Genomic DNA, 25,464 nt, shown 5'->3' with positions numbered 1-25,464 from the left:
GGGAGACGCATTTATATTCATTCAACGAAAATGAAATTCCTAATCCATTTTATATACGCATGGAGACAAAAGCAGATACACCTCTATTTTACTTGGTCATTATCAATAAATACCTTTTTTCAGCGCCCACCGTGAGAGCGCGCATTGATAGCGGCGGGCGTTGACGCCCCTATCACTTGAAATTCAATGCAGCTCTTGGAGTGCGTGGAAAGGCGCGCTCGTAAAGTTCACCTGTTACAATACGCCTCCCTCACATGTCGACGTTTCTCTGAATTAGGTGACGCGGGTAGTTTTATTGTTTCTTAACCTGTGCAGTCAAAAGTAGTGAGTTGCGACCATGAGATACTTGTTTACTTGAGTTGTTTTCGTGCGATAGCGCCGGCCGACGGGCTTGGCGTCGGACGAAAGGACGAGCACTCTACGCAATCTACGCCCAAAGCGTTCGTCGGCCTCCTAAGAAAGTATGTTCTGTGCAGCGATGCGATTTGGACACGCGTACGGCAGACCTTTTCCTGCCTCGCTTTCCGTGCTGAAAGCTCGGAACGCCCAAGTCGAATGGCGGGGAATTTGAATATACAGCTGTAATGGCACGCGTCCGAAAACAAATTTCGTGCCTATGAGAACAAAATGACGTCACTTATGTTTTTAGCGGATGTGACTTCAAATTATGTTTTCTTCCGCCGGAAGTGTTCCCTCCTCACACAGATGGCGCTATGCATCATGAACCGCCGATAAGCCGCCATGTTTTGAAGGTATGGGCTTCTATGGAAGCTTCGCTACCAGGTATATTTACCTTGTATATTGTCTGCGTTGGCCGATTTCAGCTAGATAGAAAAAAGAAACGTAAAAATTGCTCGGCAAATATTTACTGTCAGCAGGATAAGCTCGAGCTGCAATGCGCCATTGTATTCATAACACATTGGCGAAAGGCACGAGTTGCAGGGGGGGGGGGGGGGGTTACGCTAAATTTTGCGTCACATACTCGGAGCTCTTGATATTTCTGCTGCACATTTAGTGTTGAAGCGCGGTAGTAAAGGCTCTGACACAAGTAGAGAACTCGTGGGAAAGCAGGGAATATTATGTAGACAACAGTGCTGACAAGGACTTCTCCAAATGTGTGAATAAACAAAGACACTAAATATACATATAAGCAGGCCCAATTACTGCTCATGGATCCTTGGGAAATGCAATTTACGGTTTCACGTTGAAAAAAAAAATACCAGTCTCGGTTTCTGTCCTCAAACAAGGCAAAGAGGTTGCATCGAGATGAACACTTCAATTGAGTAACAGAGGTAAGCAAGGGAAGCCTCAGCCAACGTTTTAACAAGCAAAGTGAGGGCAGTGATGAAGACAAGCTCTCACGCTGAGGCTCCCTTGCTTGACCACTGTTGATTGGCTGAACGTTAAGCCCAACTTACTCCGAGTATATTTCAAAAGCTTTTTGGCAGCACACGGGTGTTCAGGTTTGTCATCTGCTGCTTATTGAAGGGAAAGAAAAACTGGTTTTAGTGATTTGTCATGTTTGAGAAGTGTGAAGTAGACCAGTCGCGCGAACTTGCCTTTTCTAGCTCTCTGTTATCACTGCATCATCCTCATATTTTATATAGTTGAAAAAATAAATACAAATCTGAATAGTATTTCGCAATATATATTATAAACATACATGGCACAACACATTGCGGCAGAAGTGTACAGAAGAGCACTTCCTCAACAACGGCTAGTCAGCAAGGGGAGTGCTCTTGCGCGCTCGGAGGCTGGAGAGGAGTGTTCGGTCGTTTGACATACGGACGCAGTAGCGCAGAGTGCTTCACGCCCACGGCTGCCGGCAGCGACGCCAGCTCCCAGAGCTCTCTTTAGGCTATGCACGATTATAAATTTTGTAAATTGTAATGTTTACACTATCACAGCCCAGCATGCAACCTCCACAGCCCTGAACCTGCATTTTTGTCGCATAGGAACGCACGCACAGCAGGTGCCATACCCACAATGAGTACAACGCCGCCGCAGCGGCACCGGCCGGGATGCGTAAAGGCGATGGTATATATGATGATGATTTAATGGCATCCCATTTAAAGCCGAGCGGTGACAAATGGTCACCTAGCCTGCTTGACTTCATCAGGTATGGTATAGATATTTTTTATCTGGCATCTTGTATAAATTTCATTAATCTTTTTTCCCTCAATATCGGTCCCCCTTTCACCCAAGAGGAAATGATGATGCTTATTAAGGCCCAGGATCAGACCTCTCAAATCCTGGCAGTCCAGAGGGCCCGCGAGAGGGCCATCAGGTTTGACCTGATGGTCCCCGAGTGGGCCTAGCCAGGTGACGTCGAGTTTACTCGCGTCTATTGTGGACCCAATAAAGTTCACTCACTCACTCACTCACTCCCTCAATATCTACCTTGTACCACTACCTATGACTGTAACAGATACGGTCGTATTAATCCCATCCCTGCTTTTTTTCACCAATACTCTAAGCACTCTTGCTTATCTGGACTGCTGACCGGTTGATGCTTCCGTCCACTTCAAACCCAAGCGCTTCTGGAAGGTGTATGTTACTTACGGATCTCACTAGGCGAATCTCTGAGTAGCCTCTGGATTTTAGCTGCAGCATGCACATGCCTCATCTAGTTAGAAATACTTGCTTCGGGTATGTTCGGTCATTAGGCAACCGGCTCGAGCCTCAAATAGCAAGGCGTTATCGTACGTTATTGTACAGATTTTCCCTTCTAACTTCTTTCTTCTCTTTCTTGTAAATATCCGTGGCCTTTCTTGTTTCCATTCTTTGAATCCAGTTCACTGTCTCAATTTCCCTCACTTTCTTTCCGATGACGCCTGTTTGTCTATTTGCAGTTTCGATTATCCTGTACTTGGTTGCCAGCTTTCTTGACCACTTCCTCCATTCTATTTCGACGCTTTTCAGGTACAGGTACTTGTGCACATTTGCCGCCCATTTATTTTCATCCATGTTCCTGAGCCTTTCTTCAAAACGAATTTTGCTCTGCGCTTCTCTGACTTCAAAAGAGGCCCCAAACTTGTTACCCTGCACTGCCACATTTGTTGTTTTACCGTGGGCTGGCTCTCAAAGCAAGCTGACCAACCAGCCTGCCGATGTTTGGTAAGCTTCCAATATCGACAAGATATTCGATTTGAAGCACGGAATGGCATTTGTAAACGTTAGCGCTGGCACCATTACTCCTTTCCAGATTTCACACACCACCCCATATTTATTGTTGCCCCACAGTGCTCCTTTTCATTATTGCTGCATTCCGCTTCCCCTCTATTTTCAGAATATCTTGGTGGGTGCTTGAGTACGTCTTTCCTTCGTTTATGTATACGTCGAGGTACTTATATTGCTTGACTATGAGTATGACTTGTTCAATTGACACCACGTAATTACTCGTCTCTTCATAAAAGATTATAACTCCTGATTTCTCTGTGCTAAACTTAAGGCCTAGATTTGTCGTTGCGTTGCCACAGATATTCGCCAGCATCTCCAACTCTTTTTTATTTTCTGCTAGTAGCACATTGTCGGATGCGTACATCAGTCCAGGGACTGTCGCGGTGGCAGAGGTGGGATTTGGGCAATGGGTCCACCAAGCCATCGATGAATACATCCAATAGATGGAAATAAGAAACTGATTTAAATTATATTATGTACACTGGCCCCTGGCACGGAAGCCCACTCCATCAGGAGCATATTCAACGTCTGAGTTCGTATCAGGTCACGTCAACACCTTCCCCACTGCACTCCCGGTCTCCGCTTTTAATCCCTTAGTCTTCCCTAGGAGACTCGACTGCGGAAACTGCTGACCTTGGTGCGGCCAATGAGAGGGGTTGTATTGTTCACCGAACTCCGCCTCTACTGTTGCATCCTCGCCCTCGCATTTGCTGCCACTGCGTGGTCATCTGGAAAACCGAGATCGTTGTGGTTCCCACGGAAGTAATTCCTGGAAGTTGGCCTCTCGCCTCAATCCGGTCAACTCGTCATGGCCGGTGTCGGGCGACGCTAATGAAAGGCGGTGCCTCGGGGCAACATCCAAAGGTGCGCACTCCCGATTTGGGACGCTTGTCTGCCCGCCACCGTCGGTGGCGACCACTGTCGCCGTCTGGGCGACGCTGATGAAAGGGTCTGCCTCGTCGTAAACGTCCAAGGTATACTCTGGACCCGGTTGATACGTAACAGGACCTTCAGTGGCACCATTTGTTCATTAGGCATGTAGAGCAAATCAAACCCTAATTCGCTGTTGTCCAGTCGTCTTTCTATGCCCTTAACATAAAGCTTGAACAACAATGGAGACAGGACATCCTTGCTTCGGTCTTTGGTGAATTCCTACCACTTCATTACGATTTCGACCTTCCCATACAACTTGTACTCGGTTATCTCTACATATCTCCCTCACAGTTCCACCAAATCATCTATGCCTTCGTGCTTCAGAATATCTCATAACAATTCCCTGTCTAAGTTGTCATAGGCTCATTTATTATCTAGAAATGGCATCGATAAAGGTCAATTGTGAGCTACTGAAATCTCTATGCACTGAGTTATTGCAAACATAATATTCTCTAAACGTCTGCCTGGCCTGAATCCATTCTGCAGTTCCCCTCAGTACGTCATTTTTCTCCACCCACTTCGACAGTTCTAATTTTATGGCTTGCATTGCCATTCTATATATCACCGACGTTTCTGTAACCAGCTCGTCTTAGCCTTATCTCATTTTCCTTTGTAAATGAGGTTCATCTTTATTTCGCGCCATTCTACTGGAATATTCTTCGTTCTATAATCACTTAATTTACGGCACTAGTCAGCAGTGCCTTGCTCTTCGGACCAAAGTTTTTGATGAGCTGTAATGGGGTTTCATCGGGTACTGCTGCCGTATTATTAGGGGTATAAATTTCCTATTGCCTTTTTCCAATAAAATCTTTTTATGCAAAAATTTTAATCTCTCAGGCTTCTCTGTGTTGCTGTATCTGTTGTCTGAACTACTCTTCCTTTCGTGCCGATGTTATCCCTAATAACATTTATGATATACCACAGCGCAACATCTCCTTCGTAGATGTTACCGCCTTCATCCCTGATAGCCGTTTGCGAGTTTTTAGTTGGAGCTCCAAGTGCTTTTCTTTTTTGTAATTTTTTTCAGTAGCAAAAATTACGAAAAACTGCGTCAATTTCCTAAATTTTAAGGGAATATTGGTAGGTGCGGTGACCAGTGCAAAAAAGAACGCAAAAAAGAACGCAACCGGACCGGTTAGCAGTCCGGTTGCGTATCCAGTGTTGCGCACTCACCCTCTTGGAATCCCGATGGGGGTGGGTGGCCTGCAGCGGTACATCTCCCATATAGTGGCCATGGTGAGAGGCATGCAGACACGGTCCTCCCAGGTGGGCAGCCGTTCACGGCCTACCACAGCCGCGATCTCGTGCTGCAGCTGCGACTGCAGACCCTCCGGCTCAGAAGCGAGCTGCAGCATGTGGCAGTGAAGCACTGTTGTCGTGGTGGCGGTCGCCGCAACCATTAGGTCGCACACGTTCCCTACCAGGCGGCTCGCTGCACAAGGTGCGAGGAGTGAATCAACCGGTATGTCAGGATATTGACTCAGTATGTTGACTTCACGTGAAGGCAGCGTATGGGCGGCAATGCACGACGTACGACTGATATGTTTTAGAATTTTTGGCGCCACAAACGATTTCACCACATGATATCACACTTGTGCTTGAACACAATCGCCGAGTACGCAGCAGCAGAAAGGGAGCAATGTAGCAAACACATTTGTGATAATTGAACTTCAATAATATAACACAAAAGCCTGCCCTTACGTCATTGTTATGTTTAATCTATTTCTTTATATTAGCGGAATGCACCAAATCCTTCTCAGTAGAAACTGGCAGCTGTGGTCCAAATATTCAATTAGCTAGATTTTTGTGTTGTTGACAAATCTCGCGACTTCTTATTCCCCGAATGTTTTCTTTAACGTTTTCGACATGATGATGTATACGATATCACGACTTCTTTTCGGGAAAATATCTTATCATTACAATATCGTTTATTGTATGGGACCCAGATGGGAAATGCTTTGCGTTATTCTAGAATATAAAAGGCACTACCGTAGTGTTGCACACTACTTCGATATGTACACAGCTTTCGAGAGGGTCTTGCACTAAATAGGTTTGCTGCAGCTGATGCTTTATGAGCGATAATAATTTTATGCAAGGAACCATTGTAATCTAGCCAGTAACACGAAGATGCTAAAAGAACCCAATGCGGATATTTTTGGAAGGAAACCTTGGCAATTAAATTAGCAAGCGGGCAGACGGCAAAGACTCTCTGACTTTATTGAATGGCCCCTCATCAGATTTTGGCATTGTAGAAAAACAGCCGCCATGCATAAATAACGCTTACGACTGTGTCTGCAAAGTACTCCATGCCGCAAAAGCAGCTGCGATCGGAAACGAAAGCCTCTTACTGGTGAGGGAGCGCCAAGAGACACGCATATCTGCCTCACTGACCGATATACGATATTCATCATGACATATGACTTCGGTAAGTAATTTTTCGTCCCAGCGATTATATTTCGCGTCTTATTTCAATCCATAACGTAAAGATCAGAGAAATATATAGGAACTACAAGCCAAACGCCTAGGTGTAGTTTTTTCTCTCTATGGCGTGGCAATAAATGACGCACTTTTTCGTCTGCTCGTTTGCGCAGTGATCCAGAAAAACAGTAACAAACGAAATTTGGACTACGGCGACACTTTGAAACCAGCAAAACCTACGAGGGTACGCTCTGAAGCGTGGTAAATAACATGAGTAGTATTATCAATAACAACTGATATTTAATACAACATAGCATCTGTACTTCGAATCGCTTCACGCACTATATTAAAGAACTAGGTGCGGCCAGAAAGTGGCACAACAAACATTTTATTAGGCACAATATAAAGGTGTTACTATTGTGACGTATTTTTTTAATGTTACAAGTAAAGTGACTGTAAAACGGCTTATTATTGGTGTCAACATTGTCTCCTAAAGATATATATTGTGTGAAGAAGACGCGCCTCCGTCCAGCGGCATCGCCAACGGCCCGCTCTGCTCGCGCTGTTGGTCGCTGGTGTCTTTGGAGACGGTGCTCCACGCTGCCTCGCCGTTCTTGGAACTCGTAGCGTCCTTGAAGGACACCGCCAATAAACCTCTTCCCAATTGGTGGAGGTTGCTGGAATTCCCGCGCCGCTTGCACCCTGGAGCTTCGAACCCGAACGCTTCCGCCCATCACGACCGACAACACAGATCCGCCGGCGCCTGCGCCCCAGCCCGTCATCTGCACCTGGGTTCCTCGTGAACCCTGGTGCAGATCCGAAGGCCCGAAGGTCTTCGAAGGTCTTCAGCTGTGATCCGAAGGTCTTCAGCGGTACAGATGAAACGGACGTGGAGGACTGGTTTACGTCGTATGAACGGGTGAGCGCGCATAACAAGTGAGATGACGTCGCGAAGTTGACCAACGTCATATTTTATCTTACTGGCGTTGCCCAACTCTGGTTCCATAACCACGAAGTTGACATCCCGAGATGGTCAACTTTCAAGGCATCTTTCACTCAAGTGTTTGGTCGACCTGATTTCCGCGAACTACGCGCTGAACAGCGCTTGCGAGCCCGTGGGCAGCAAACTGGTGAAAATTTCACTAGCTACATTGAAGAAGTCGTCGACCTTTGTAAAAGTGTCAACGCCGCCATGCCTGAAGCTGATAAAGTTCAGCACATCCTCAAAGGCATCGATGACGGCGCATTCCAGATGCTTTTGGCCAGAAATCCGCGCACCGTTTCTGAAGTAGTAACGTATGCCAGAGCTACGAAGAGTTGAAGAAGCAGCGCACCCTGACTCGGCAGGCTCTGTCGACCGCCGACTCTCTAGCGAGTCTGGTTGCCGTTTCCGACCACTCTCCACTGCTTCAGCAAATTCAAGACTTCGTACGCGAGGAGGTTGCCCGTCAAGTTTCCCTGGTCCCCTTCACTCAGGAGCCGTCCTGTCGTTTGCCTTCAATGCTCCGCACTGTCATTGACAAAGAGGTCGCTCAGACTGTCCCCATCCTCACCACAAGCCACCTATGGCCGCGCATCTTCCCTATATGCAGACAGTGCAGCTTGTCACCACGCCTTATACGTATGCGCAGGCAGCGCAGCCTGTTGCCGCGCCTCTTACGTATGCGCAGGCAGTGCAGGCTGTTGCCGTGCCTCCTACCTATGCGCAGGTAGGTCGTCGGCCCCCCCCCCAGCCGCCTTTCTCGATCCTGCAACAGTCTGCACCACCCGCCGCTCCTACTGCTTCTTGGGCCGGGCCGAGAGTCAGCAATCCATGGCGGACGCCTGACAATCGTCCCATCTGTTACGCCTGCTGCACGCCAGGACACGTCACTCGCTATTGCCGCCGTCGCCTTCCAAATCCCGACGACGCTGCTCGGCCGTTCCAGTATGGCAGTCAGCCCATGCGCCCATCAGCCCCGGGTCCCTCCCAGCGGCACGTTTCTTCTGACCTCTCTGAATTTCCGTCGCGCCGATCCCCAACTCCTCGTCGACGATCGCTCTCCCCAATGCGTCGCCTACCCGCACCCTCCGACCAGGAAAACTAAGCGCCGCAGTTCGCGAGGCAAGAACTGCACCATCTTCGAACTGCCCAAGTCCTCGCTCTTCTCCTGCTAACATGATCGCAATATCTATCGAAGGTATTTCTACTTTTGCGCTTGTGGACACCGGCGCCGCCGTTTCTGTTATAGTCGCCAAACTCTGCCGTTCGCTGCGCAAGGTGACCACGCCGCTGTCTGGACTGTCGCTTCACACGGCAAGCGCGCAGCACGTGACACCTGTCGCAACCTGTACTGCCCGCGTGCTTTTACAAGGCGTTCTGTACATTGTCGAGTTTATTGTTCTTCCTGCCTGCTCACATGACGTCATCCTTGGGTGGGCCTTCTTGTCCACTCATAATGCTGTCATCGACTGCGCACGAGCTGAAGTTGAATTTTCGCCGCTGTGTGACGCATCATACCACGATGCTCTTGATAAGCCGCCTAAACTAGTCGTGCGTGAGGACACCGACGTTCCACCTGGCTCCTTTGTCCCTGTCCCAGACGTCTGCAATGCCCTCACCAATGCTGCGGTCTTCTTTACACCATCTGGCATCTTTATGAGTCGCAAAGCCGTTCCACTGCCTTTTGCAACGTTCGACATCAGCATCAGCCGCCGGTATCAGCATTATTGTTGTGTACAATCCACTTTCTGCGTAGGTTACGCTGCTTGTCAGGGAATGTCTCGGCCGCGTGGAACAGCTTGACTCTTCGTTCTTTGTTACCGTGCCAGACGAATCCTTCCATTTTGACTCAAACGATCTCCTCACCCTTTCAACGCTTGAAGAGTCGTCGAGTGACATGTTTTCTAGTTCCATCGCCACTACACTAACCCCTGCCGAACACTCCGAGCTTCTTCAGCTTCTACACCATTTCAGGAATTCCTTCGATGTTTCTCAGCCGCAATTGGGCAGAACGTCGGAAGTGCAGCACTACATTGACACCGCCTTCCACCTGCCGTAGCGTCAACGACCGTACCGCGTCTCCGCCGACGAGCGTCGCGTCATCAACGACCAAGTCGACGATATGCTACGCCGTGGCGTTATTCAACCATCCCACAGTCTTTGGGTATCTCCTGTCGTTCTCGTTTGCAAGAAGGACGGGTCTATTCGCTTTAGCGTTGACTACCGTCGAATAAATAAGGTCACGCGCAAGGACGTCTATCGTTTTCCGCGCATCGACGATGCCCTTGACAGCCTTCAGGGCGCGGAATTCTTTTCGTCCCTAGACTTGCGTTCTGGCTACTGGCAGGTTCCAATGGCTGAAGGCGATCGCCAGAAAACGGCTTTTATTACACCTAACAGCCTATACGGCTTCAACGGGATGCCCTTTAGACTTTGCAACGCGCCTGCAACGTTTGAACGACTCATGGACATACGCTGTGTGGCCTCAAGTCGTCTATGTGTCTTTGTTACCTCGACGATGTCGTAGTTTTCTCGCCTGACTTTCCGACCCACCTACTTCGCCTTCGACATGTTTTGACGTGTCTCACCAACGCTGGCCTGCAACTGCACCTGAAGAATTGCCGATTCACCGCGCGGGAGCTGACCACCTTAGGCCATACGGCGTGCAAACACGGCGTTCTACCGGACCCTGCGAAATTTCGTGCAGTCGCTCAGTTACCGAAGCCAACTAACGTCAATCAAACTACGCAGTTTTGTGGGCTTGTGCTCATATTTCCGGCGCTTTGTCCGCAATTTCGCATTGATCATGTCGCCCTTGACCCAGATCCTACCTGGTGGCGCGGACCTCTCCTCCTGGTCCCCTGCATGCAACGCAACGTTTCCGACACTGTGTCGTCTTCTTACCTCTCCACCTATTCTTCGCCATTTCGACCCGACATCTGCAACTGAGGTACATGCAGACGCGAGCGGGGTCGATCATGGCGCCGTCCTCGCGCAACGCAAGCCCTGGCTACTCCGAATACGTGGCCGCCTATGCAAGTCGTACACTAACAAAAGCCGAAGCCAATTACAGCTTAACTGAAAAATAGTGCTTGGCTCTAGTATGGGCGCTTGGCAAGTTCAGCCCATACTTATACGGCCGTCCATTCGATCTAGTAACGGATCACCACGCACCTTGTTGGCTCGCCACGTTGAAAGATCGATCTGGCGGTTAGCACGCTGGGCACTCCGAGTCCAGGAGTACGATATTCGCGTCGTCTACCGCTGCTGACGCAAGCACACTGACGCAGACGTCCTGTCCCGTTCACACGCTACCTCCAGACTCGGCCTGCGGAACCACTTGCGCTCACCCCCTGTCGTCTCTTGACCTTGACTCGATTGGCACCGAACAACGCCCGGACCCGTGGATCGCTTCTCTTTTCGCCTATCTGTTTGGAGAGATCGAGATACCACCCCTGTATCTCGATCCCTCCTACGCCAAGCTGTTCATTTCAGCTGCTCCACCGACGCAACTACGCTCCCGAAGGCCGTAGATGGCTGCTAGTCATTCCCCGCAGCTTAAGATCCCAAATATGTGCCTCTTTTCACGACGATCCGCAATGTGGCCATGGCCGGAGTATTTAAGAGTTACGAACGTATAAGCCATCGCTACTACAGGCGGGGAATGTGCACTTTTGTACGAAAGTTTGTTCAGTGCTGCCTTGACTGTCAACGTCGCAAATTACCACATTTACGTGCGCCTGGCGCCTTGAAGCGGCGTCGGTTCCCTGCCAAACCCTTCGATCGCGTAGGCATTGACCTCTACGGCCCGCTTCCCATAACATCGGATGGCAATCGGTGGGTCATAGTTGCTGTGGGCTATTTGACACGCTACGCCGAAACTGCTGCTCTACCGAATGCTACAGCGCGGGATATAGCCTATTTTGTCCTGCATCACTTCATCCTTCGACATGACGCACCTCGAGAACTCCTCAGTGATAGAGGTCGCACCTTCCTCTCCGAGGTCGTCGAAGCTCTGCTCTCGGAATGCCACATTATTCATCGAACGAGCACCGCTTACCATCCGCAAACTAACGGGCTCACGGAACGGTATAACAGCACTCTCGGTGATATGCTCGCGATGTACGTGGCATCTGATCATGGGAACCGCGACCGCGTACTTCCTTTTGTAACGTTCACATACAACACCGCGATACAAGCTACTACGGGATTTTCACCTTTCTTCCTCCTATATGGACGGGAGCCATTGCATACCATCGACACTCTCCTTCCATACCATCGTGACGCTTCCGAGTGCCCACCTGTGTACGAAGTTGCCCGACAAGGCGAAGAGTACTGCCAGCTCGCGCGCACCTTTACGTCACAAGCACAACAGCGCCAGAAGGAAGGCCGCGCCGACTCACTACCCAGTCCCACGTATGCCCCAGGGTCTCTTGTATGGCTGGCTGTTCCTTGCCGAACTCCAGGCCTTTCCTCAAAACTCGTTCCAAAGTACGAAGGGCCTTACCGCCTCTTGGAGCGAACGTCCCCGGTGAATTTCCTTATCGAGCTGTTCCTTAAGAATTTCCTTAAGAAAAATAGCTGTTCCTGGCCAACGCGAAAAAGATTAGAGGAACTGCAATCAGCATGTCCGAAGAATTTTCGGAAGCAGTGCGCCGTAAAACATGGCTACAATGGGAATTTGAGAAGAATCAACGCGCTTACGAAGCACGAGGACAATAAAATACAATGGCCTTTTTGTGAATGATCAAAAGTGCGTCTATGATGAAGCGGCTGGGCAAGTTGTCCAAAGGACGTGATGCACATTGAATGCGACTCCAAACATTAGTTTCCTGTTTGTAAATTGTCGCAGTATAAAAAAATAAAGCAGATGAATTTCACGGCCTCCTTTGCATGACAAAAGTGACTGCAATTCTTGGCACTGAATCGTGCCTCGATGATGATATCGCAGAGGACGAAGTTTTTTGAAGTGGCTACACGTGTTTCAGAAAAAATAGGAATAATCACGGAGGAAAGGCCTTTGTACTAGTTGATAGCAATTTTTTGGGTTCTAGGCTTGACATTAGTGGTGCGTTGTGTGAAGATGTGTGGCGTCACATAAAACTGAAATGGCTCGGCAATAACTGTCTGCTCGTTTTACGGACCTCCCAACAGCTCAATTGATATTAAGCTTCAATTCGCGAAAACAATGTCGACAATCGGAAACGACTACTTGATATTAGGCGGGGATTTTAATTTTCCCACATTCATTTATAGACCACGCGTTTATCAAACTTGTCATTTTTCGGGGCCATCAAAGGAAATGATCATTATATAGAAACGTTCCATTTAACACGAATGGTGAGTAATGTTTTTTTTTACTTATTTCTAACAAGTCGGTCCGATTGGGTAACCTCGATTTCGGTATTGCCCGGTCTAAGTGACCATGAATGGTACAGTGTGAAAAGAACATAACTTACGTCAAAGAAAAATTCAACACCAACCTAAAGATGTACAATTACGTGCAATCCAATGTTACAGGTATATGTTCTTCGCTACAAGTATGTTTAACAGAGTTTGAATTGCTTTCAGAAACTTCCAGTGTGAATTATTTATGGATAGAATTTAAAACACAAAAAAATGGAACGAAGAGACCAATATGCATCGTCATGGGTTCCGACGGCCCGGCGTTCTAGAAGCAAGCCCTGGTTCAATGCGATATTGCATTCACTTGTAAATAAAAGGCAAATAATATATGCTAAGTTCCGGAGAAAAAAAAACTTCCCTATTGAAAGCAAGACTGTGCGTTGTTACCAAGGAATTACAAAAGAAAACGATAGAAGCAAGGCGGCTATTTTTTGAGCCTTTAACACGTGGTTGCAAATTAACTCGAAGTTTTTCTGGAAGTCAAACGTAACGGGAAAAATAGTGGCTCAATTCCACCCCAAATTCAAATTCCTCAATTTCAATTCCTCAATTTCAAATGTTGAAATACTATAAGATAACCTTTATAAATCCAATTCTTTTAATAACTTCTTCGCCTCAGCTTCTTCCTCAATAGTATCAATTGCGATACCACCTTACCCTAAAAAAAGTAAACATGCAATATATGAAAGACAGTGATTGATGAAAGTGGTATTAGAGCACTTCTAGAACGGTTGGAACCCTCCAAAGCTGCCGGCCCATATGGATTGTCATGCGGTCAACTGAAGTCGTGCGCGCAGTTCATTTCTCAATATTTAAGAGTGCTGTATGCGAAATCACTATTCACAGGCTGTCTTCCAAATGAATGGAAACAGGCTTGTGTTGTGTCCGTTCATAAATTAGGGCGCCCGCAACATGTATGTAATCCCATATCACTAACAAGCATATCACGTATAGCCCTGGAACACATTATATACACTATCGTGATGAAGCACATTGACTCCAATTTGCTGATTGGGCCTAAACAACATGGTTTTAGGCATCGTGTGTCTTGTGTCACGCAATTGCCCGAATTTGTTTACGATGTGTGTGAAGTGCTGGACCGGGGAAATTGTGTAGATTTTGTGTTTATCGACTTCAAAAAAGCCTTTGATGTTTGGCATTATGATTTATTAGTTGACAAACTGTATTGTTTTAACATTAATCCTTAAGTAATCGTTTGGATAAAGCAGTACCTTACACTGCTATCATAGATCGTGCTGCTGAATTGAGCGACATCGCATGTTACTTACTGATGTAACCCGCGGCGTACCTCAGGGGTTGGTACATTCCCTTTGTTATTCTTAACTTTTATAAACGATGCGTCTAAAAATATTCTGTCATCAATGAGTTTATTCGCTGACGATTGTGTTGTGTACCGCGAAATAACCTGTTAAAATGATGCTAAAAATTTGCAGAAAGATTTGAATAGAAATATACGTGGTGCAAGAAATAGAACATGCAACTAAACACGCAAAACACGGTTGACATGCATTTCACAAGACAAAAAAAAAAAGAGAGAGAGAAACGGCCCAGAGCACGGCCCACTACATCAATGAATCTTGCTTGGGCAATGTTCTCGAATCCAAGTATTTAGGAATTTATCTTACACGGTCCATGTCTTGGCACTATCACGTTGACCAAATCACGAGAAAAGCATGCAGAAATATCGGTGTCTTGCGACAGAACACCAAGCTAGTTCCAAAACAATCATGTGATCTGTTATACAAAACATACGTAATGTCTATCCTAGAATATGGATGCGCCTTCTGGGATCCTTCAACAAACACTGAAAGCAATAAAACTGAGAAAGAGCGAAATCTTGGAGCCCGATATGTTTTAAATAATCGCAGCAGACCGCATAGCATGACTGCTGCAAAGCAAACATTCGGATGGGAGCTGCTTCAAGAACGATAGAAAAAATTACGACTTAAGCTCTTCCACAACATCTATAACTCTAGAACTGGAATAGGCCCCGATAGGTACATTCTACGACCTCATTAGGTATCCAGCCGTGGGGACCATGTGCACAAGGGGTGCGAATATAAGTGCCGAACTGAGCTGCTCAGAAATTCATTTTCCCTAAACGATACGTGACTGCAATTGTCTTCCATCAGTCGTTGTGCATGCTACTGATAACGCCAGCTTCGCTGCGGCGTTCTGACTGTGTACGCGCGCTTGTTTTGCCTTGAACACTAATGCTTCCCTCTTACCTGTATGCCATGCTGACACATTCTTGTATACTGCTACCATTTTTAGTTATTTTATGTATGTACCCCCATTGTAATGCCACTTAGGCGCTGTGGCTTATTTGAATAAATAAGTAAATAAATAATTAAAAACAAGGCGATGTCAACACCTTCCGCGTTGGCTATCTTGCAACAGTTCTCCGTGGATGCAATCTTCGGCATGGGATTCCTAGCCAACACGCCATCCAGAGCTCAAAACTGTCACGACAAACTTGGGCTGTCCAGAGGGCCCACGATGCGGCGGTTAAGCTCGGCCTCCCCGTCCCCACGTGGGAGTGGCCCGCAGCTCTGCCCTAGGGCAGGGCTTCTCAGGACCTATTTAATAAAGTTCTTTGTCTGTCTGTCTGACGGCGCAGTCACCTGCTTAAGGTAGGTCACCACCTTCAAAAACGCATTTTTTCAAAACAATTGATTTTCTTGGATTTAGCATATTCAAGCTCCCTGTCTATTGAAGAATATTTAGAAAAAAAATTATGTTGTTATCTTAAGCCATTCAAAAGTGATGATCATTTTTCGAAACCCTCCTTGACGCATCCGAAACGGAAACTGAAGGTTTTGCGATTCCACAGCATCTTCTATCTAGTCATAAATATCTCTTTGTATACATATTACGTAATGCTAATTTGTTTAAGTACGTTCTAAAGCTTTTGAAAGCATTTTGTGGGACATGATGTTTTCGATTCATTTAAACATTTCCACAAGAGGGCTGCGGGGTACTACGGCGCTCTGTTGTTTACATTGCGCGCGTTTGATTTGGATTGCGTCTGCATTATCTGTGCCATCTTTGCTTTTCGTATGTCATTTCGAGATTGCGGATTTAGTTCTAGCCGTTCAAGCAGAAAGTTACAGTACTCCATGAAATATGGCAAAGTACAGGACGAAAAGGAAGCGTCAACGCAGTGACTGTCGCCATGACGCAAAGCGGGCCAGAAAAAAGAATCCATGCTTTAGCTTGCTCAAAAGAAGATCGTGCCTGGTGGGTTTTAGACATATTGAATTTTTTATTACATTGACATTCGGTTCAAATCTTTAACGCCATTTTTCTGAAAACATGATTTTTTGCATCCTACAGTTACGCGAACAGTGATAACTTTTCTTGTAATAAACATTTTCGCATAGAATTGTGTGTAGTATTTCTTTATATATGGAACTGTGCATTCGAGTAGAATGACTGAAAACGAGCAGTAACTTTTTATACTACGACCAATTGTGTGAAAAACAAGCCTACCGCTATTCGCGCATATCAACTTTATCAGTATTTTTATGATAACACACCTTGCTTACAGATATGGTGATTAGGGTGGTCAGATGCACAGTTTATTGTACTCATTACGTACCTGCCAAGTCGCGTCTGAATCGCACCTACCATTTTGTATTTAAGACTGTTTGCGCAACATGCATATTTGGGCACATTTTTATTTATATAAATTTTTGTTTACATTTTTAGCAATTTCATCCTTTTAAAGTTTCAACCTACCTAAGCTCTACAAGCCAAAAATACAATCGTAACTTTTGGACCAGAATTGTAGAATTTTTTTCTCGAAAGTGGTGACTTGACCCGACTTGATAACGCAGTCCACGAACGAAATGATAACGCCCGATGTGAGTCCCAGTTACCATGCCTTGAACGTGCTAAAAGCTAAAATCAGCATCCCGCCTCGCGCCAGCGTCATCATTTCTTTCGCCATCGAAACATCCGGTGACTTAGAAGGCGCCGTCAACCGGGATCGATACGTGCGTAGCAAGGGGTATCGCTCGATAGCGTGGAAAAATATTCAAGGTGATGCTGCGCATAAGCCCGTAAACGAGGACACGGGCATTGATTACGTAGAGGAAATAGTCGAAGCTAGCAAAACGTTTGCCCTCTCTGATTCTTCCGCATTTATCTCGACTACCCGAATCCCAGAACCAAAATTTGATATAACGATAAGCCTTTCCTTGCCTACACAAGACCAGCTCCAATGTCTTCAATAACAGCACAAAGACTGCTTTTCAGGGAAATCAAAGATTCGACAAACAACAATCGCCGAGCATCGCATAATACCTGAAGAAGGTGCCAAAGCGCGAACCAAATTTCAGCTCGAGAACGGGAGATGATAAAGCAACAAGATCATGAAGTGCTGCACGACGAAATCATCAAGCCACACAAGAGTGCGTCCTTTGTGGCTTTATTGAAGAAGGCGGATAGCACTGTGGCTTTTTGCATCGATTATCGTCGCGTGAACAATATCACAAAGACCTGATCCCACGAATAGACGTTACATTGGAATGGCTCTGCAAGGCTAAGTATTTTTCGTCGATGGATAACAAGACTTGCTACTGGCAAATAGAAGAAGTTGAAAGCTATCGCGAGAAGATCACCTTCATCCCGCCGCACGGCCCCTACGAGTTTAAGGTCATGCTATGCAAGCTGTACTCGGCATCTGCAACGTTCGAGCGCTTGATGGATACACTGTTGGCTGGGTTGAAGTGGCAGACCTCGCTCGTCTGCTTGGATGACTTCGTCGCGGTCTCGCAATGCGCAGTTGCTGCCGCAGTACAAAGCCGCCCCCCGCCACCCTTTCATCCTCTCCCCGCGGGGCCTTTCGCGCGACGGACGAAGGTGCGTTTCCTCCCCGCTTTCATCTCTTGCGCGATCGCGCTTTCACACGCACCTACAGCCTGCTATGCGCGGTAACGGTGTTATCGCCCTTTGACTTTATACGCAACATTACTTTGGTGGCGATGGCGGTCGCGAGGGCAACAATGCGCCTGGAGTGTCCATATAATTGCTTTCGATATAAAAGACGTCTTCTTTCTGGAGTTTTGCGTGCCGAAACTAATTCTGATTGTGAGGCACGCCGTAGTGGAGGGCTCCGGAATAATTTTGACCACCTGGGGTTCTTTAAATTGCAGTACAACGCAAGCACAAGGGCATTTTTGCATTTCAACCTCCATCGAAATGCGGCTGCCGCGGCCGGGATTCGATCCCGCGATCTCGTGTTCAGCAGCGCAACGCCTGAGCTGACTGAGCCACCACGGTGGGCTACAGGTGTTGCTCTAGACGTATAAAACGCGGGTTTATCGTGAGCAGAAACAGCTAATTTCGGTAAATAAGAAAGGCTGCTATCATCATCATCATCATTGACAGAAGCTGACCCCCCCTCAGAAAAGAACCTGGATCCGCCCCTGGTCTTGTCGTCTATCCTTGGCGGATCAAGTTGCATAATATTCTTACGGATGATCGAGTTTTTTTTAATATGAAGGCCATCATGTGTGCGAAGAGATTGCCTGTCGCTGCTGCTTTGTATTTAGGGGCTGCCGCCGAGTCAAGCTGTCTGGGACAGCTTTTTCTGCAGCTCCCCTGTCTGTATTTCTTGAGGCAGAAATAAATAATTATTGCCATTATTAGTATTTACAGATGAAGACCAGGACGATTGAGGGGTCGCCACGATAACGCCACTGAAATGTCGTGGCTGCCACTGAGCTCATCGTTCTCCTTTTTCTCCATTTCCTCCTCTTCGCCACGTTACAATATTGATAATGACACTGACCTGCGTGCAGGTGAGCAACTGGCACAATGCGTACGCATACTTAGACAACTCCAAAAGGATTCGTGTGTGAATTTTTTCAAGCGATGCTTGTATTGCCTCACAAGTGTCGCCGGTGGTGGCGGGGGTGGTGTCACGCTAAAACCGCGTCGAAAACGTGTGGAAAACTCGCGTCTTGTCCACTTGGTATAAACCAAAATTGGCATGGAAGGGCACGAATGTATGACTATCAGGTCATGACATCAATAACATCAAATGCTAGTCAGTTACCCACGAATAACAATAATAAAATCACGTGTGGCGCATACCCGCATTGAATATGCGGGTATGAGCCAGGGTCAGGAAAGAAATAAAGAAAGAAGGAAGGAAATGAAGAAAGAAACAAAGTAGGGAAGAAAGAAATCACGTGTGGCTCATACCCGCATTGGAAGTGTGGGTATGAGCGGCCGAGAGCAGGAGAGGTCTCGTCGGCGTCGCGCCAACGCCTCGGCAGAAGAGCGGGCCCGCGATGCGGAGCGCAAACGGCAGTGTTGGACCGATCCGGTGGCTAGTGCGGCCGAGCTAGACAAAGACGTAGCCAATAATTGAGAAGGACTTCAGCGAACGGTCGAGATTAACCCAGTGATAAACGCCGGGGCCGCACATTTCAGCTTCACTGGTTTACCATCTGTATGGGGTGCATGGGTGGTGTAATTTTCTTTAAAATATCCAACTGGTCGGCTCGCTCGTTGAGCATTACACCTACAAGAATACGACATTGCTTTTAGGAGGGGGTCATTGACGTGCGCACTTGTTTATGCTTTTTCCGGTGACCATTCTTTCACCATCTAACAACTGCTAAATTCATCGCTTGGCGCAAAACGCGCTTGCACGTACCAGAGCATTCTCGATTGTTGTCGCCGAATTTATCTGCTGTGTACGTTGTCGCCAAATCCTGTGTAACCAGACTGCATGCACGTCGCGAATAGTAATTTATTTTCTGCAAGCCACGCGAGCACCAGCAATGACGCTTGAATCTTCCACGAGTCATGTAGAAATAGCCGGCTTGCTTCGGCCGCATATCCAATTTTGGTGATTGACGCATTTCATTGTCATTTCATCTTTTTAAATCATCAAGGACCGAGGCCACGTGCTCGTTCCTATCGTGTTACCCAAGTGTAACTTGTTTCCTTAGGCACACATTCGCCTAACACATAGTTTTGTGACTCGGCATCGTGCCACGGTGTAACACTTTACCGTTACGACGACGTCTCAATATGAACATGCACATACTAAACAACATCACATACTTTAGCGCCATGTGAAGCGACCAGGTTGCCTGCACCTTTACTCTCGTTAGGTTCAGCTACACACATAAATCATCACCAGCCGCAGCAGCAGCCTATATTTACGTTCACTGCAGGACGAAGGCCTCTCTCAGTAATCTCCGATCCCTTACAAAAATGAGCATTGAATTTTCGTCGTTGATTTGTTGCACTATCATTGATTCCATGGAAATTCAATAAGTTTCCTATTGCCATCGTTGCATTGATTTCTCGTTGCATTTTCTCACATATGTTTCGCGATCCAAAGAAGAAAGCTAGGCATCCTGGCTAACTGTCTGCGTTACGTTCGGATATTGGCTGCCATCTTAGACCGAATATTGACAGTTTTGATTTTCGAGGTCACTGTCCCACCTCCCCCGCCCATTGTCCCACCTCCTCAATCTATTGGCGGATCCAGAAAAAAGACCCTGCAAGAAAACAGTGAAAGCGTTGTCCGTGCATACTTCTCTCCGCCCACGTGTAGCCTTGCGCTGTAAGCACATATTTGAGGATGACGGACCAAGTAGTCCAAACTTACGCTTTCCGCTGTCCACGAACTAACCACTGACCGTGTCTTTTGTTGCGCTCATACCCCTCATCAGTTACCATGGCTGGCGACAGCATACCTCGCTTCATGCCTTGTTCAGTGCATGCCGAAGCAGACAGAATACTAACAGATGACCGGTTTAGACTTGTTTTCGAACCTATCGTTCGTCGATGCACGGATCCTGCTGGTGCTTACTAAAATGTCTTATACGTGGCATCACAAGCTATCACGGCGATGCAGACCCTGCGGAAAGGTGGCCTCGCGTAAATTTACACTATTACTTTGCGGCAAATATGGAACAAAATGCAGCGTAAGAGCGCATTCACACCACCGTTTGGCGGAGGTCATGCGACCGACCACGATGATGATATTTGTCGGCATCAAAAACGCTGAAACAAGGCGGAGACAAATGTCACCTAGCCTGCTTGATTTATCCGGGTTTAAAACATCTATAAATGGAGACCAAGACGCGACTCATGCAGACTCAGGCTCACACCAGCAAGCGCGACCTACCCATCGCCCACAAGTAAACAATTCGCGATTGATGACGTTCACGGCTGTTCGCGCCGTCATCGCCGTGTAAAATAACTTTCAGCGCATTGGTTGAGCAGCTTTGCCACCGCATGTGCGGGACTGCGAAATCAAGTACATAGCGAATGAGCCAAAACAGCGGTGATCCGCGATCATTTGCGACCTGTCGCTTTGTGACCAACTAGATCGAATTGTGGCCTTCGAGGTTGCAACGAAGTACAGTGCGCTGAGGTGATCCCGGAGGCTATGCCTAAGTATTGTCCTCGATGCATAATGTCAACGCAGCCATTATTCATTTGCAGAACGACGTATTTTATTGTATTCTAGATTGCAAAAATTATGGGAGCTTTTTGCGAAATAAATATTTTTTGAATCTTTTTCGCCAAACCTAGCGAAATCTAAAAAAAGTTAACAAGCAACATTGGTATATGTTTTTTTTTTTGCGTTTCTTGGATAGAGTTCATAAATTGACTCTAGAGGCAAAGCTCGGCCGAAAAGGGGGGACCGCGAGGGCGCCGCCACATTGTCGGCGCCATCTTGTAACTTGTCGATGTGTCCAGCACGATTATTTTTGAGAGATAAAAACAAGTATAGGTGGCCTTATGCTGTGTCATAAAAAACTAATACCTCATGGCTTTATGATGGTGATGTGTGAATATTAAGCTTACAGGAAGCGCTTGCTAACGTAATTTATGCAATTCATTATGTACTCATTCATACAATAACGCATAACGCAAGTTTCGGTTTCGGATATTTTTTGTGTTTTCGGATGCGTGGTAGTTTCGTTAGGAATGGTTTAGCTCTGACATGTGATCGCGCGATGACATCGGTTGACGCGGTGGCACCTTCGTGCCTTTTGTGCAATGCTAAAGCTCCAGAGGGCTGTGGCATTTCCCTTCACACGTAAGTAAACGTGCCTGACTTGTTCAGATCATCACGCGAGTAGACAGCTTTTGTGATTCATCGCGATCGTTCGAGAAGCATCACAGTACAGCATATTTTTTTACGTATTGCTCGTCAAGTGACACTTGAGACAGCAAACAGGGAAGCCTTAACAGCTATACGGTATTTTCGCTATTGCGTGACCGTTGAAAACCACATACCGGCGGAAATTTTAACAGGGTCATCCTTAGGTTGCATAAATGCCAGCTGCGCGGCTGCACGGCCAACACCTCCCACACCCACGCGCACACGGCTGCACACACGCTACAAGCTATAAGTTGCCAGATTAAAACTGATTACTATCGCCAAGTCTAGCAAGCGTTTCAGGAGCTGGCAACATCAGCGTATCATAATGGCGGCGCTCTTGCGGTGACAGATTTCAATGCATGGGCTCTATGGGCAGCTTGTCCTCTAGAGTCAGTATATTAACTCTATGGTTTCTTTTCATTTGTTTTTGTTGCCATTTTGCATTTTTTTCGTGGTGTCCGGGTGCGCGTTGTGTGGGTTGTGGGCTCTAAGCACGTGTGTGTGTGTTGTCATCTGCTGCTGCGCGATAAGGCACATTTTGTCAAGAGCGCAGAAGACGAAAACCGGGATGTATCTGTATCCCGTCCGTGCATTGGCTAACGCGGAGGTATGCTACCGACTGGGCTGCGTGGACGCGTGCACGAAAAAAGGAGCGCAGACTGACCCAATGATTCTTTTTGACTTCGGTAAGCACTTGTCTCGTGTTGTGTGTATCACTGATTTCCCTGCTGAATGTCTCATTCACGCGTGGTGCATGACACCGGTCCCAAAATATTTTGTGCGGGGCCGGTCCGGGATGCGTATGTAGCGTGTTACATGCACCTTCAGTCGATGGAGCGCCAAGATGGGGGCATCTCGTCCACTTAAGCTGAGCATTTAGCAGCCAGGCCTATTCATCTGTACTGCAAGTTAAGCAAGCTTGTCCCAATCCAACCACTTAAAAGTGAACTGCAACAAACCACTTAAAAGAGGTGCATCTGTTTGTGTGTTCTCGTCTCTACTCGTTGCGGTAGCATAGTGGCTATGGCGCTGCGCTGCTGTACTCGAGGTCGCAGGTTCAACATTTCCCAACATTCGTTGCTTCATGTCCTATTTACGTTTGTAAGGTGTTTACACTTTTTATGTTATGTGCAAACTTGCTGTACCCACCCTGTTATGGCCAAGACCGCCAGCAGCATTTGAAAATAGAAATAAATAAACTCCGGCCGCGGCAGCCGGATCTCGATTGGGCGAAATGAAAAGAAGAAATGTGCGTACTTAGATATAGGTGGTCCTTAAAGATCCCCAGGTGGTCAAATACTTTCCAGAATCATACACTACGGTGTGCCTTTAATGACACCGTGGTGTTGGCTAGCAAAACCACAGAATTTTGTACATTAACCTAATACATGTCCCTATTTTTAGTGGTACTGTTCCAGTAGGGCCCATGCCACAGCCGTTTGTATAAACATTGAACTCGCCGTCAGTCATTTTGTTTTATCGTCATAAAACAACCATAGAGAAACATCGTGGACGATGTCTTGTCATGTCTAATAAGCGCGGATCATCAAACAAGACAACCAGGTTGATTGTTCGCGAATCGAATGCCACCGTATTGTAAACAAGTATTTATACGAAATGATTTGTGTACTCTTAATAATTTAAAGACCAAGATTTTATTCGTGGCCTATGACAAAAAAAAAACACGCTAATCATGTGTTACTATGAGTATATTCCTTCGCGCAAAAAAAACGAAAATAATGTCTTTGAGAGTATGCAAGCCTCTAAATAAGAGAGGGAGAAAACGATGCAACTCGGACGATTGAAAAAAATTGCTTCTTTATGTACCCGCCGCAGAAAGGTGCTTTTAGCCGAAATCATATTATGATACATTGCTTTAGAGGTGCTTTTCTTTTAAATATTCCGCGGAAAACTGTGCCTAAATTAAATTGGTTCTTGTTACTTCACTATACCTAAAACATGTGGAGTGAACAATAAAAATGTTGGACTGATTTATTCAGTCACATAAAAACATTGGCAACACAGTAGCTGGTAGCAACAAACACTTAGTTACAAAGCTTCAAGCGCTTATGTATGTCGTATATTTTTTATCCTTGACGGCATTTCGTTGTGTAGCGGACATATATACTCAATTGATGCAATCCTTTAAATAGTGGCATCCACAGCATCTGAAGAAGAGGGTATGGCACGACTTGTGTCTGATGCTGGCCCAAACTCGCATGACACATCAGTCGCAGAAAATATTCTTATACGAACTAGTTAATGCTTTGCGTGAATATCAAAAGACTGTTTAGGACCAGTCCATGCATTTGTAAATATACGTTCTCAGACCGAATAAACAGCGATAAGATAGCAAGACACAGTTGAACAGGCCGTTCCACATAAAAAGCACCTGTGCACGTGATCTGTAATATTTATGGGTACGTAGGTGTTGAAGCCGTCTAGCATCATCATGTAAGGAGCTCCATAACTCGGGACAAAAAGCACACGGCAACAATGTTGTGCCTGTTAGCCATCAATCTGTACCAGCTTTTGTAAGGAATATTGAACACTGCAGCATCCTAAAATAAGAAGTTAGAATGTGCTGCTACTGCTTATTTCTTACGTTCCTTTTACTGCTCGAAAAAATTACCTATGTTAATTGTTTTTATTTCCAAACTATCTATGTAGCATGTGTGTCACTAAAGTGCAACAGCTCCATGAGGCATCCCAGGCCCTGAATGCAGAAGTTGGAAAAAGAGGCGAGAGTAGCATGACACTGTTGCTGGTGAGAGCCTTGTAACATTGTCGCAAGATTATACATAAACTTTAGAATACTAATCCTGTAAAGTGGTTGCCAGCACAAAATGTTTGTAGAAATTCAAACAAAACGTAACTTTCAGACGAACATGGAGGCTTCAAGAGGTAAATAGTGGCCGAACAAAGAATATCACTGGAACCAACGTTTTGGCATGGGAATTGTCTAAGTCAAGCCAGCAGCTGCTTTCTTCTCCCTCACCTTTAATGGGGGAAGATGAGGATTGGGTTGTGCATAGAATAAGGTGAGGGAAGTGTAAGTGTTCAACAAAGAGGACAGTGGCAGAACATGTGCTACTAGGATTATTTCATCCAAGAAGTTGGGGTGAGAAACCTGGAATAAAATACGTGTGTATGCAAGTGGTTCCTGTGTTGGGACTAGTTTAACGGGAAAACGGGAACGAAGAAGATATATGGTTTGGATATTGAAAAAAAGGACAGCAATAAAAATAAAGAACTAGTAAAAGAATCTCAGTTGTTTCCAGATAGTTTCGGTTAAGTATGAAAGCATGAAATGAAAGCGAAAGACATGAATACACATCTTATGGATACGAGAGGGCGTTAAAGTAAAGTTAAAATTAAT

General features: G+C 46.4%; 1 protein-coding gene across 1 annotated transcript in view; it reads right to left on the bottom strand.

The window, feature by feature from the left end:
- Positions 1–25,464, bottom strand: part of LOC119459311 (cytochrome P450 2J4-like) — a 644,696-nt gene that overhangs the window by 501,753 nt on the left and 117,479 nt on the right. The window contains exon 7 of the mRNA XM_049671318.1: positions 5,287–5,545. Within this exon, the coding sequence (XP_049527275.1) occupies positions 5,287–5,545 (259 nt within the window). The remainder of the gene's footprint in view (positions 1–5,286; positions 5,546–25,464) is intronic.

This window comes from Dermacentor silvarum, chromosome 7 (assembly GCF_013339745.2).
Source record: "Dermacentor silvarum isolate Dsil-2018 chromosome 7, BIME_Dsil_1.4, whole genome shotgun sequence".
Lineage (NCBI taxonomy): Eukaryota > Metazoa > Arthropoda > Arachnida > Ixodida > Ixodidae > Dermacentor > Dermacentor silvarum.
The sequence above is the reverse complement of the archived record's forward strand: the minus strand, read 5'-3'. Positions and strand labels throughout refer to the sequence as shown.